The sequence below is a fragment of the Rhinopithecus bieti genome, unplaced genomic scaffold (genome assembly GCF_001698545.2).
Source record: "Rhinopithecus bieti isolate Rb0 unplaced genomic scaffold, ASM169854v2 scaffold_20887, whole genome shotgun sequence".
In the NCBI taxonomy this organism is placed as follows: domain Eukaryota; kingdom Metazoa; phylum Chordata; class Mammalia; order Primates; family Cercopithecidae; genus Rhinopithecus; species Rhinopithecus bieti.
Genome location: NW_016810001.1, coordinates 204,587 through 216,816, shown reverse-complemented (window position 1 = coordinate 216,816; position 12,230 = coordinate 204,587). Strand labels below are relative to the sequence as shown.

Here is a 12,230-nt window from a genome sequence, read left to right as displayed (position 1 = left end):
GAGAGAAGAATCAAATAGACACAATAAAAAGTGATGAAGGGGATATCACCACGGACCCCACAGAAATACAAACTACCATCAGAGAATACTATAAGCACCTCTATGCAAATAAACTAAAAAATCTAAAAGAAATGGATAAATTCCTGGACACATACACACTCCCAAGACTAAACCAGGAAGAAGTGAAATCCCTGAATAGGCCAATAACAAGTTCTGAAATTGAGGCAGTAATTAATACCCTCCACCCAAAAAAAGTCCAGGACCAGACGGATTCACAGGCGAATTCTGCCAGAGGTACAAAGTGCAGCTGGTACCATTCCTTCTGAAACTATTCCAAATGATACAAAAAGGGGGACTTCTCCCTAACTCATTTTATGAGGCCAGCATCATCCTGATACCAAAACCTGGCAGAGAGACACACAAAAAAGAAAATTTCAGTCCAATGTCCCTGATGAACATTGATGCGAAAATCCTCAAGGAAATACTGGCAAACCAAATCTAGCAGCATATCAAAAAGCTTGTCCGCCACAATTAAGTTGGCTTCATTGCTGGGATGCAAAGCTGGTTCAGCATACACAAATTAATAAACGTAACCCATCACATGAACAGAACCAATGACAAAAAAACACGATTATCTCAATAGATGCAGAAAAGGCCTTCGACAAAATTCAACAGCCCTTTATGCTAAAAACTCTCAATAAACTAGGTATTGATGGGACGTATCTCAAAATAATAAGAGCTATTTATGACAAACCCACAGCCAATATCATACTGAATGGGCAAAAGCTGGAAGCATTCCGTTTGAAAATGGCACAAGACAAGGATGCCCTCTCTCATCACTCCTGTGCAGATCATTCTTTTAAGGCTTATTCATTGCAGAATATTTCCCTAGTTCTCCTTTTACATGTCAGAGGTTGTCTCTGACAATAGGAGTCTTAGCAACTAGTAGAATACCAGACCACCACAAGTTCCATTTTCTTTTTTCTTGAAAGTGTTAATTTCTCATGGTTGAATTTCTTTTAGACCATGTCAGGTTACTAATTAGCCCCTCTGTCTGTTCCAATTGGAACAACTGGTTAATGTTAAAAAAAATTATAATGAAATGAAAATGCATTTAAGATCTGGTGCTTTCTGTACATCATCCATCAGAAAGATTGAAAGCTGATTTGTTGGGCTATCAGTTTCCCACTGTGAAGCCCCTTGTCTTTTAAACTAACTGGTGTCTAGGTGGCCATTTTACTGAATGCTTATAGCCAACTTTCATTAATCATTATAAAAGAAAGCAAGAACTAACTTCAGTCTCTTGCTCTTATTAAGTGATCAAGTGATAGTCTTATCAAAAGCAAAGTATACCTGGCAGTAACTTATGGTGGGATGGTAAACAAAAGTTGGGACTTACATTCTTGTCTGATTCTGAAGACCAAGAGAACACAACTCCATTAAAAGCATCCCAGAAGCAAATGGATTATTTAAAACTAAAGCTAAATCTTTGTTGGCTTTTTTGGTCCTGGACTTGAATTATCTCTTCATTTTTCTGGATTTAAGACAAAACCAAATTGGGAATTCAGTGTCTTGAGAATCTTTTGTTCCCTAGATCTGTCCAGATGTGAGAATATTCTACTCTTATTTGAATACTTCATTTATTTTCCTGTAGGTCCAACTGGCCCTCCAGGAGATCCTGGACGCAATGGACTCCCTGGCTTTGATGGTGCAGGAGGGCGCAAAGGAGACCCAGGTCTGCCAGGACAGCCAGGTAAGACAAGTAAAACATGCTGTTGGTGGAGGGAAAGTCTTTGAGTCTGGGAGACCTCTGGACATAGGGCCTCCACTTAGAGCTGTGAGATCTTCCCTTGATGTTAGCATAGCTGACTGGTGAATATGGAACTGGGGAAAATAGCAAAGCACATAATAAGGAGATTTGTCACTATAAGAGAAGCATACAAGGTTACTTTTATTTGTGTTTAGAGCAGTGGAAAGCTCAGTTCTTTCTCACGATGAGAATTTTCCAGGCACTCACTGTACTTACTTGTTCAGCAAATTTTCAATATGTTGATTTAAATCCCTTGCTTGAAATTATTGTGAATATTTCCACATTTGAAAATATCACAGCAGGCTGTAATTTCTTTCATAAAGAGCAGCAAATATAAATGAACAGTTTAAATGATTGCCATAGACCTTTAAGAGTCATGGTGACGTTTCATGTTGAGATGATAAATTGATATTAGCAGCATTAATAGGTGCTCCTGATAATATTGAGTCTGATATCTATTAGATTTTCAATCTGTACTCAATCTACTTCCAAAAAGAATTTGAGTCAACTTGAAATAAAAAATACACTAATGTTAAGATTTCTAAAATAGAAATAGAGGATCATACATTATATAGATCAGTAATATATGTTAACAACTCTAGATTATATAAATATAACGCTAAATAAACATAAAGAGTTTGTATTTCAAATATCAGTGGCAGCAAGGCAGAGTGGTAATACCTATAGCCTTCCTAGAGTCAATGCCCTGCCATTTCATTAATGCTATGTTTCTAGGGAAATAACGAGTTAGTGTCGTCTTCATCACAAGAGTTTCTGTGAACTTTCCCTAAAATGAAAATTTATGCACACACTGTCCAAAGGCCTGTGTATACAGAAAATTATTAAATGAACTCAAACCAAGAGGCTAAATCAGGAAGGGAAGCCAGTGGTAGATTGAAAATGGGCATTTTGAAAATACTTCTTTAGAATGCCCTGCCTGTTCTCTACACAAAAAGGTATGCCTGAGAATAATTTCCCCAGACAGATTCAAAGGAAAATGTTTTCAGCAATGAAGCTGGCAGACTGATGGCAACCACAACCTTCCTTTCTCATTGATGAACAAAACAGCAGGCTGAAAATTGGTCATGGAGTTCAGATTCTTTTAGTACAACGAGAGACTAAATAACATACAGCCTCTCCAAATAAGCATATTTTATTTGTCTCCTAGCCCATGATATCTGACAATGCCTTTATAGACACTCTATAAATATCAAGTAAGTTAACTAGTCAAATGAGGTAATAATGTTTTGTCAATAACCGTAAGAGTGGATCAGAGCTTACTTAATCTTGTATACTGATGATTTCATGGAAATAGGTACCCGTGGTTTGGATGGTCCCCCCGGGCCAGATGGATTGCAAGGTCCCCCAGGTCCCCCCGGAACCTCCTCTATTGCACATGGATTTCTTATTACACGCCACAGCCAGACAACGGATGCACCACAATGCCCACAGGGAACACTTCAGATCTATGAAGGCTTTTCTCTCCTGTATGTACAAGGAAATAAAAGAGCCCATGGTCAAGACTTGGGTGAGATAATCAATATTTAATTTCCTACTGTGCATTTTGTTTTTGTTTCAGAAATCCTGTTGGGTTCTAGAGTAGCCTTGGCCAAAGTGCCTCTCTCTATTCTTTTGGGGCTTCCGAATTGAAAACCATGTCAAAGGCAACTGAATATATTCACGATGATTTTTAAATAAATAATATTTAACTTTAAACTAAAAGCATTAATTAGCTCTTACGAGTGCAATTCTTGGCCTAAAGCAAATCATTTCACAAAGGCCACATTTACTTTTATTTAGATTAGCTATTAATGAAACAGTTTCACTGGGCTCTTTGCAGTATAGCAGCTGCTTGAGTGTACAGTGTTTATAATTCATGGGAGATAGTTACCTCATCTTTGAAACTGGTCTTCATCAAGTTCATAAGTTCTGAAGAGAATCTTGGTTCATAGATCAAAGAAAGTAAGGTCATTGCTTAATTATGCTAGTTTGTAGTTCCTCAAATAAGTACCTTAGCTTTATAAAGTATTACTGGAGTCATTTAAAGCTATATAAAGTATGGCATTTCTGTACAAAATCCATTTCATTTAAAGTGCTCCCATGTATCTTCTCTATACTGGGGTGGGCAGCTAGGTTGATGGGATGACACTGGACTGAATCACTCTCAAGGACTCTTCCATCCCCATGAATTCTTTTCCTGGAATTTTGACTTTGGATGTTGAAGTCCCATTGTCTTACCTGGGGCTGCGTGGTGTTTTTTTTTTTGAGACTGAGTCTCCCTCTATCATCCAGGCTGGTGTGCAATGGCGTGGTCTCGGCTCACTGCAACCTCTGCCTCCCAGGTTCAAGCAATTCTTCTGCCTCAGCTTCCCGAGTAGCTGGGATTACAGGCACCCACCAGCATGCCTGGCTAATTTTTGTATTTTTAGTAGAGACGACGTTTCACCATGTTGGCCAGGCTGGTCTTTAACTGCTGACCTCATGATCTGCCCACTTCTGCCTCCTAAAGTGTTGGAATTACAGGCGTGAGCCACCACGCCCAGCAGGGCTGCCTATTTTAGGACTGACTATCCCCTTTGCCTCCATAAAGACTTTTAAGAAGATAGTCTGGGCTCCCAGTTTCTGGGATCTCTATGATGAGAAGCTTCCTGAGGTCTCATTGGCTGGGCCATTCATTCTGTGGAAACGGTTCTGCAGCAACAGAGACCCCGGAGGTCAGCTTTACTCCCTACTTTTAGAAGGGATATGGCCACACCTGCCAGCCAGTTCTAGCCCACCAGAGTAAGGATATTCACTTACATGTAAGTCAGTGGTCATAGGTCATTTTATGAAACCAAATAATGTAAGTGTTTGCCCAATAGCTTTCTTCTCCGTCTTCTTTTTTTTTCAACCTTTATTTATTTTCCCTTTTCTCTTTTTAAAACTTTCCTCTTGGGCACTTTTTTCTTTCTTCTTTTCACTTGGGCTTAACAATGTTTTTAAATTCTATTAAAAACTGAACCAAAAAATCTTTTCATTAAATTAAAGTAATTAAATATTCTTTTCCATTTTAATTTAAATTGGGGGGGAATAATTACCAATATCTCAATTTAAATTAATTTTCCCAATATTCTTTCAAGGATAATTTTTTCTCTTGGGGGTTCCCTTTTCCCTCCCTATTAAAATTTCTTTCCTTTTTTGTTCAAATTCCCCCCCTTCTCTACCAATGTCCAGGAACCCTTAAATCAAACTTTTTAAAAACTTCACCAATCCCCCTAAACCTTACCCCAGGAATCAACAGAGGGGAACATTTTAAGAAGTTTTGAAGGCACCTACGAAATAAAAAAAAAATGTAAATGGGCCCAAAAGAAAAGATTTTAAGGGAATGCTGCTAATCAAGGTCATGTAAATTATTTTAAACTTTTTTCAGAATCCCCCCAACCTATTTTGGCCTCGAATAAGAACAGTCAGATTTAGAGTCTATAAATAGGCCGTGAGTCTGGTATTAGCCTCAGACACAGGAAGCCATGACAGAGCCCCAGATCCTAGGAATGGTCCTGGATTGCAGAGGCTTTGCTGGGGCTCACACAAGATACATTGGAGGTATCTTGAGACTAAGCAAAGATAGAGCAGCTGTAACTTGATGTTTTAAAGAAACAATTACCTCCTGATTAGAATAAATGCAGTCTGTGTTGAAGTAGTGGAAGTATTATACAATGTAAGAAAAGACGAGAAGATGGACTTAAGATACTAAAGCTTTATGTCTGGGAGAAAAATAAAACATTACTGAGAAGCATTAGTCTATTAAAGTTCATTTTATAACTGTATTAGAGGCCATGGGAGTATTATGGATCACCTCTCTTCAAAAATTTGGAGACTATATCCCAGAATTCTGCATCATTGTGGGGCAGCCACGGCAACCAGATACTCCAGATACTTCCTATTCATTATGGCCTTCCTTTTATTTTCCTTTCTTTCTCTCCTATAAGACTGGGTATTTCCAACTCTGTCCTAAATTAGGCAGTAGAATTTAGTTTTCTTTTAAATTACTTTATAATGGTACAATACACTTTCATGTCGCATTGTCTAATTTTATTTACAAACTATGATTAAGAAAAATGTATAGAAATATTCTGCTTTTTCCATTTTACCACACAAAGAGACTGGCTAATAGGTTAAAAACTTACTGAAAACCTACACAGTTAGAAAGTGATGGAGGTAGGACTTGAATCCAACACCTGCCAATTTAAATCCTTTCTTTTTAATTTCCCTTGTTCACTCTTTACACGGACTGTGATCATGTCATGTTTGTCTTTAACCAGTTTTTTAAATGGATAAATTTGACTAAATCAATGATTTTCAAACCTGGAATTTTCTGAAGACCCTAGTCCTATGCCAAATCTATGTATAAAAATTCCAAATAATTCTGACAGTACAGGTTTAAGATCTATTAGTCTTTTATCATCATCTTCAGTCTGAGATAAGATTTACCCCTTTGAATATATGAAGAATTTCCAAAGATGCATGAGGCATAAGTTTTAAAATCAAATTTCAACTGCCTTGACTTTAATGTATTTTCTCCTAAAGTCAATCTGACTTGAGCAGGAGTGCTTTGGGCATCTCCTTTCCATATCTCCTTTCCCTTCATGCTTTCTCCACTTGCTAAGAGTCATACTTCTTGCACATTGCCTTGAAGTATGAAAAACCTCTGACAGACAAACAAAGGATAATTCAAAATAACAGCTTGCTAAAGATACATACTGTTAAATCCAGCAATTCCCATACTGGATATACTCAAAAAAATAATATATCAAAGGGATTAGTTGCACTCACATGTTTATTGTAGCACCTATTCACAATAGCAAAAGAATATGGAAGCCAACCTAAGCATCCAGCAAAGGATGAATGGATAAGAAGATGTGTGTATTACACACAATGAATATATCAGCCATATAAAAAAATGAAATCCATGTCATTTGCAGCAACATGGTTGGAAGTAGAAGTATTATCTAAGTGAAATAAGCCAGGCACAAAAAGACAAGTATCACCATGTCTTCACTTATATGTGGGAGCTAAAAATGAACACATGGGAGGCAGAGATGGAAAACAGATAGCAGAGACTGGAAGGGTAAGTCGTTGGGGAAGCGGGAGATGAAGAGAAGTGGGTTAAGGGATACAACATACAGTAACGATAGAAGGAATTAATTCCATATTTGATAGCAGAAGAGGAGACTATACTTAAAAAAATATATTGTACATGCATGATGTACATCTTCCTAAATACCCTGACTGGATCACTGTGGCATTATATCTATATCATGTTTATTATCTATGTATATGTATTGTCTATTATTATTTATGTATATGTATATATATGTTCAATGTACCCCCTATTATTTGCATAATAAAAAATTAATTATTTTTATACGTCTCCATCTAACTCAAGCTTCTGTAATTCAGCTTTTAAACCAATGTTACTATAGAAATATGTTTCTAATAAAAGTTTATTGTAATAATTATATAAAATTATAAACATATATTTTTATCATTATGAATTACATAATAACAATTAACAGTCCAAAATAAAACGTTTAAACATGTAAATCTTATGTCACAAAAGTTTTTAAAAAAGTATATTCAATTTTAATTTTACAATATGATAGCATGATCATATAAAAAACTTTCAAAAATAAAAATATGTTACATTAGGATAAAACTGTTGAGAAAAGTGGAAGGGAAATAATAATTTTAAATGTAGAAGGAACAATGTATAATTTCCAACTGTTAAAGACAAGTTTATATATTTTCTATAATGGTAAATGTTAGATCTCAAATCATTATATTGGATGCATTTAAAAGAGTGATATAAAAGTTTGTTCTTAGATATCAATATTCACAAAACACCATAAATGAAAGCTGGCAAGGTAGAAATGTGGTTTGCAAATTCCCAGTCCCTACTATTACAAAGTGGAATACAGAAGAGTGGGTGTGGAGCTGAGAGACAATAGCTAATATCTTAATACTGGCACAGTATCAATTTAAACTTATGATGAAATTTAGATATCAAAACTTTAGATATTTAAGTTTCAAAAGTGTAAGTGCATTTTTCATCATTCTTTTGTGAGTAAATGAGAAAAGAAAGGCTTGATCACAAGTAAAACTAACCTCTCTTGTCCCTACTAGCTCTGAATTTCAAAGATTAGTTTCTTTCTTTTTTTGGTTTGCTTTCCCCTCACATCTTTCCTTCCTATCTTATTTTTTTCCTTTTTACGTATTCTTCAAACCTGTCTGTGGTGGCTCTGCACACTGGCCAGTATTACTATTGTCCCTAGACCTAAGGAGATTGCAAATTCACACAAGATACACACTGAGGATGTCTTAGAAGAAGAGAGGGCAGCCTGGAGCACGAAATATTGATAATATATCGTAAGGACTCAGTATGTGTCCTTCACTTGCACACAATGAATTACTAAATATTCTGCATAAGACACCATTGTTTATAAGATGCATCACTAGTTTAAAAACAGCATTGGGGAATAATATAATGAGCTACCACAATAAATATTAGCATACATTATAAAACACATCCTAATTTTATAAATGTTAAAATATGAGTAAATCTTAGATTTAAGAAATATAGTATATTTATTACCTATGAAAAGCTGGCAAGTTTCCTTGAAAGGCAGTCTGTTATTGTTTTAGAAGAAACTGAAGTATCATCATCATGCAGTCCTTTATTGTTTTCTCTCCAAATCTTTCTAGGGACAGCTGGCAGCTGCCTTCGTCGCTTTAGTACCATGCCTTTCATGTTCTGCAACATCAATAATGTTTGCAACTTTGCTTCAAGAAATGACTATTCTTACTGGCTGTCTACCCCAGAGCCCATGCCAGTGAGCATGCAACCCCTAAAGGGCCAGAGCATCCAGCCATTCATTAGTCGGTAAGGTATTGATTTAGCTGTGACTTTTACCAATCCCCAGTTAATTAGCTAGTCATATGTGAGTCCAAAGCTAACAATCTGATGATATTCCTCCTAGGTTAGGTAGAACAGAGGTACCTCTTACTATTCAATTAAGTATTTAGTTTGACTCATATTTATTGGTGGTCTGCTTTTGACCAGGCCCCCATGATAGACATAGTGTAATAGCCAGATAAATCACAGTGTAGTACTTATTTATTACATAAATTTGTCTAATATATATCAGATTTGGGCTAAGTTCTACAATAAATATAATAAAAATGTTATGAAAGCATAGGGAAAGAGATGTTTAATTTCAAAGGGAGAAATCTGGGATGACCATATGGAAAAAATATGTCTTGAACTGATCAGTCCTTGAATGACTAGACGGACTTGAGGCACAGGCAGTTATAAAGGGGAGATATATACTAGGCAGATAAAATGACAATAGGTAATAAAGTAATGTGTCTAGGGTGTAGTATGTAAAGGTTATGTTGGGAGAAAAGATTGTAAAGTTAGCTTGGGCCCAGATGGTAGAAGGCCTTCTGTACCAAATTGTAGTTTGAAGTTTACTTGATATGTTACAAGGAGCCCCAAAATATTTTAGAGCTACACTTCAGATTAGATTATAGTGCCATCAGTATGTAACATGGATTACAGAAGGGATAGTCTTGAGGTAGAGAGAACAGTTGGATTGAACGGTATTGCTATAGCCCTGATGTGAGTAAATTGGAACTCACAGTAGGGTACATGTATCATGATATTAGGCTAGATAGGATTTGACAGTTGATAGCTGTGGGAAGAAGATGGTAGCTGAGATTTGGAGCATGAGTAACTAAGAGGATACCATTAATAGAGTTTTGCCATTTTGAAACCTAGTTTGACTCAGTCTCCCAAGAATGTTGGTTATTGCCATTTTTATTCTGATCATGACCCAGGATTTCAGTAACCATAAAGGATGAATTGCTGGAAAGTCTGCTTCCTTTGATAGTAAATATAAAGATTAAAGCTGGTTCAGCCTTAGTAGCAAATTCATGGTGCCCTTTTTAATACATTTTCCTGAAGCCTTTGGGAATTTGGGAGTGTGTGAGTGTGTGTGTGTGTAATTTTGTCAGTCCCAACTCTTGGGAGTAAAACCTTGTCTAAATGTATTACTTATTTTGTTAGGTAAACTGCAAAACTGGCCTCAGTAATATGTCAAGAGGTCCACTCATGTTTTTTATTAAAGATATGGAAGGCTCAGCTATATTCATTCTGCTGCTAGTTTACTTGATTTTATAGATTTCAGCCACATCTCCAAGTGCCTGGGTACCTGCCCAGCATTCTGGATATGTTGTACTTCTCCATATATAGTCAAATGTTTAATAAATGTCCTTTGGACCAAGAATAATGGGTAGAGATTGAGAAAGTGTCCGTTTCTTATATTTTCCAGTCTTTCTGACATTGTTCTTACCACAGTTTCAGCATTACTAAGTGTCTCCCCTCCAATTGAGCACTTTGACAACAAGTAGTATGTGCAATACAGCAAGCCAAACTCTTATGGCAATTAAGGCATTGACTATAGGAAGTATGAATAGAAATTTAGGGCAGAATGGAATATCAAAAGGCCATTGCACTGGTTCTGCAGTTTTTTGACAAAAGTTTACAGTTTATTATGTATATTGGGAGACAATACTTAGCAAATGCAATCCTCAAAGTGCATTTCTTCACCTTTTGTGATCATTGAAAGACACATTAATTGGCTTCCATGCCAGGAAGGCTTCATTAAGCAGGACAGCTACTTTTCACGTGCTCACTCTGTAGATTATGTTCCTTTTCCTTTTCCTTTACCAGATGTGCAGTATGTGAAGCTCCAGCTGTGGTAATCGCAGTTCACAGTCAGACGATCCAGATTCCCCGTTGTCCTCAGGGATGGGATTCTCTGTGGATTGGTTATTCCTTCATGATGGTATTTTACACACTTCCTTGCATTTGTCATCATAGCTGACTGTCTGTTTCATCTACATTTCTTCCCAATATGAGGAATCCCTGTCATTTGCATAATAAGAAGCTTAAACTTCAAACAGCTTCTATCCAAGCACTCTGTTCCCCCTCCCACATTTTTTGTAATATATTTTCATAATCTGCCTATTACTTTTTTTGACTACCCTTGGTGTGGATACTATTGTCTTACCTCTGGGCCTGTTCGTTCACTGGATTTGAATCTGGCCAAGGCCAGCACACATCTTTGGATATTCACTAAGCTATTATGGCAGATGGGTATTGCGGCACGTTTTTCCTTGTCTTTTATAGCATACAAGTGCAGGGGCAGAAGGCTCAGGTCAAGCCCTAGCCTCTCCTGGTTCCTGCTTGGAAGAGTTTCGTTCAGCTCCCTTCATCGAATGTCATGGGAGGGGTACCTGTAACTACTATGCCAACTCCTACAGCTTTTGGCTGGCAACTGTAGATGTGTCAGACATGTTCAGGTAAAGTGCTTATAGCTTTAATTCAGGTCCAAAGCTTCCTTCAGAGATGCTAGGGAAGAAAGAGACAATTTATGGGCGGTTTATTCTCAACAAATGTTAGGAATGTATTGGATTGTGTACTTTGTTCTTGCTTGTTCTTCTCATATACGTGACTCAGGTCAGAAAAACAGACTTGATTAATATTAGGTGAGTTTGGTTTGTGATAGCTTAGTAGCAATCCTTCAATAATGAAACAGAGATAAAGAAAGGTTATGTGACCTTCCTAATAAGTCAGCAGCTATTCAACTAGATTGAGGCCACCCCGGGAAATGAAGTTATAGTCTGTCTTCTCCCTCTCAGTTCAGTGGTCTCCTTTCCCAGGATATTTTAAAGATTCTGATTTAAGTGTTTGAATGATCAAGACATACATAATATATGTACCTCAGGATACTTCAATCTATTGATTTTTTTCAGTTTAAATTTATTTTTCTGTGTTGCTTTTGAATTATCACTACTTGATATTTTCTTATGGTCCTTGTTATCTATTCATCATCAGTTGCCCAGATTTCCCTCATCCTGTGAATATTAGAAAAATGTATGAGAGAAAGAGAAAAAAATAGAAAATAAGAGGGAGACACAAATATACAAAGATAATAGTGTTGGGGAGAATAGTTACAAAATATCTGTGACCACTAATGGTTCTTCAACCATATTAGTCACTGCATTAGATCATATTGCTGAAAAGTAAACCATTTAAGTCACCAAGAGAGCTACTTAACACAAAGAGAATGTTTAGTTATAAATTTGAACCAATAACAGAATTGAAATACCAGAAAATATGGATCTGATTGTCTTATTTCTTATTTCCTAGTAAACCTCAGTCAGAAACGCTGAAAGCAGGAGACTTGAGGACACGAATTAGCCGATGTCAAGTGTGCATGAAGAGGACATAACATTTTGAAGAATTCCTTGTGTGTTTTAAAATGTGATATATATATATATACACACACATATATATATATATATATAAATATATATC

General features: G+C 36.5%; 1 protein-coding gene across 1 annotated transcript in view; it reads left to right on the top strand.

The window, feature by feature from the left end:
- LOC108541576 (collagen alpha-5(IV) chain) overlaps positions 1-12,222 on the top strand; it is a 22,226-nt gene extending 10,004 nt beyond the window's left edge. Inside the window, exons 4-9 of the mRNA XM_017891112.1 lie at positions 1,655-1,753; positions 3,126-3,338; positions 8,552-8,729; positions 10,581-10,695; positions 11,040-11,212; positions 12,063-12,222. Of these exons, the coding sequence (XP_017746601.1) occupies positions 1,655-1,753; positions 3,126-3,338; positions 8,552-8,729; positions 10,581-10,695; positions 11,040-11,212; positions 12,063-12,144 (860 nt within the window). The 3' untranslated portion in view covers positions 12,145-12,222. The remainder of the gene's footprint in view (positions 1-1,654; positions 1,754-3,125; positions 3,339-8,551; positions 8,730-10,580; positions 10,696-11,039; positions 11,213-12,062) is intronic.
- Positions 12,223-12,230: the final 8 nt, after the last annotated feature.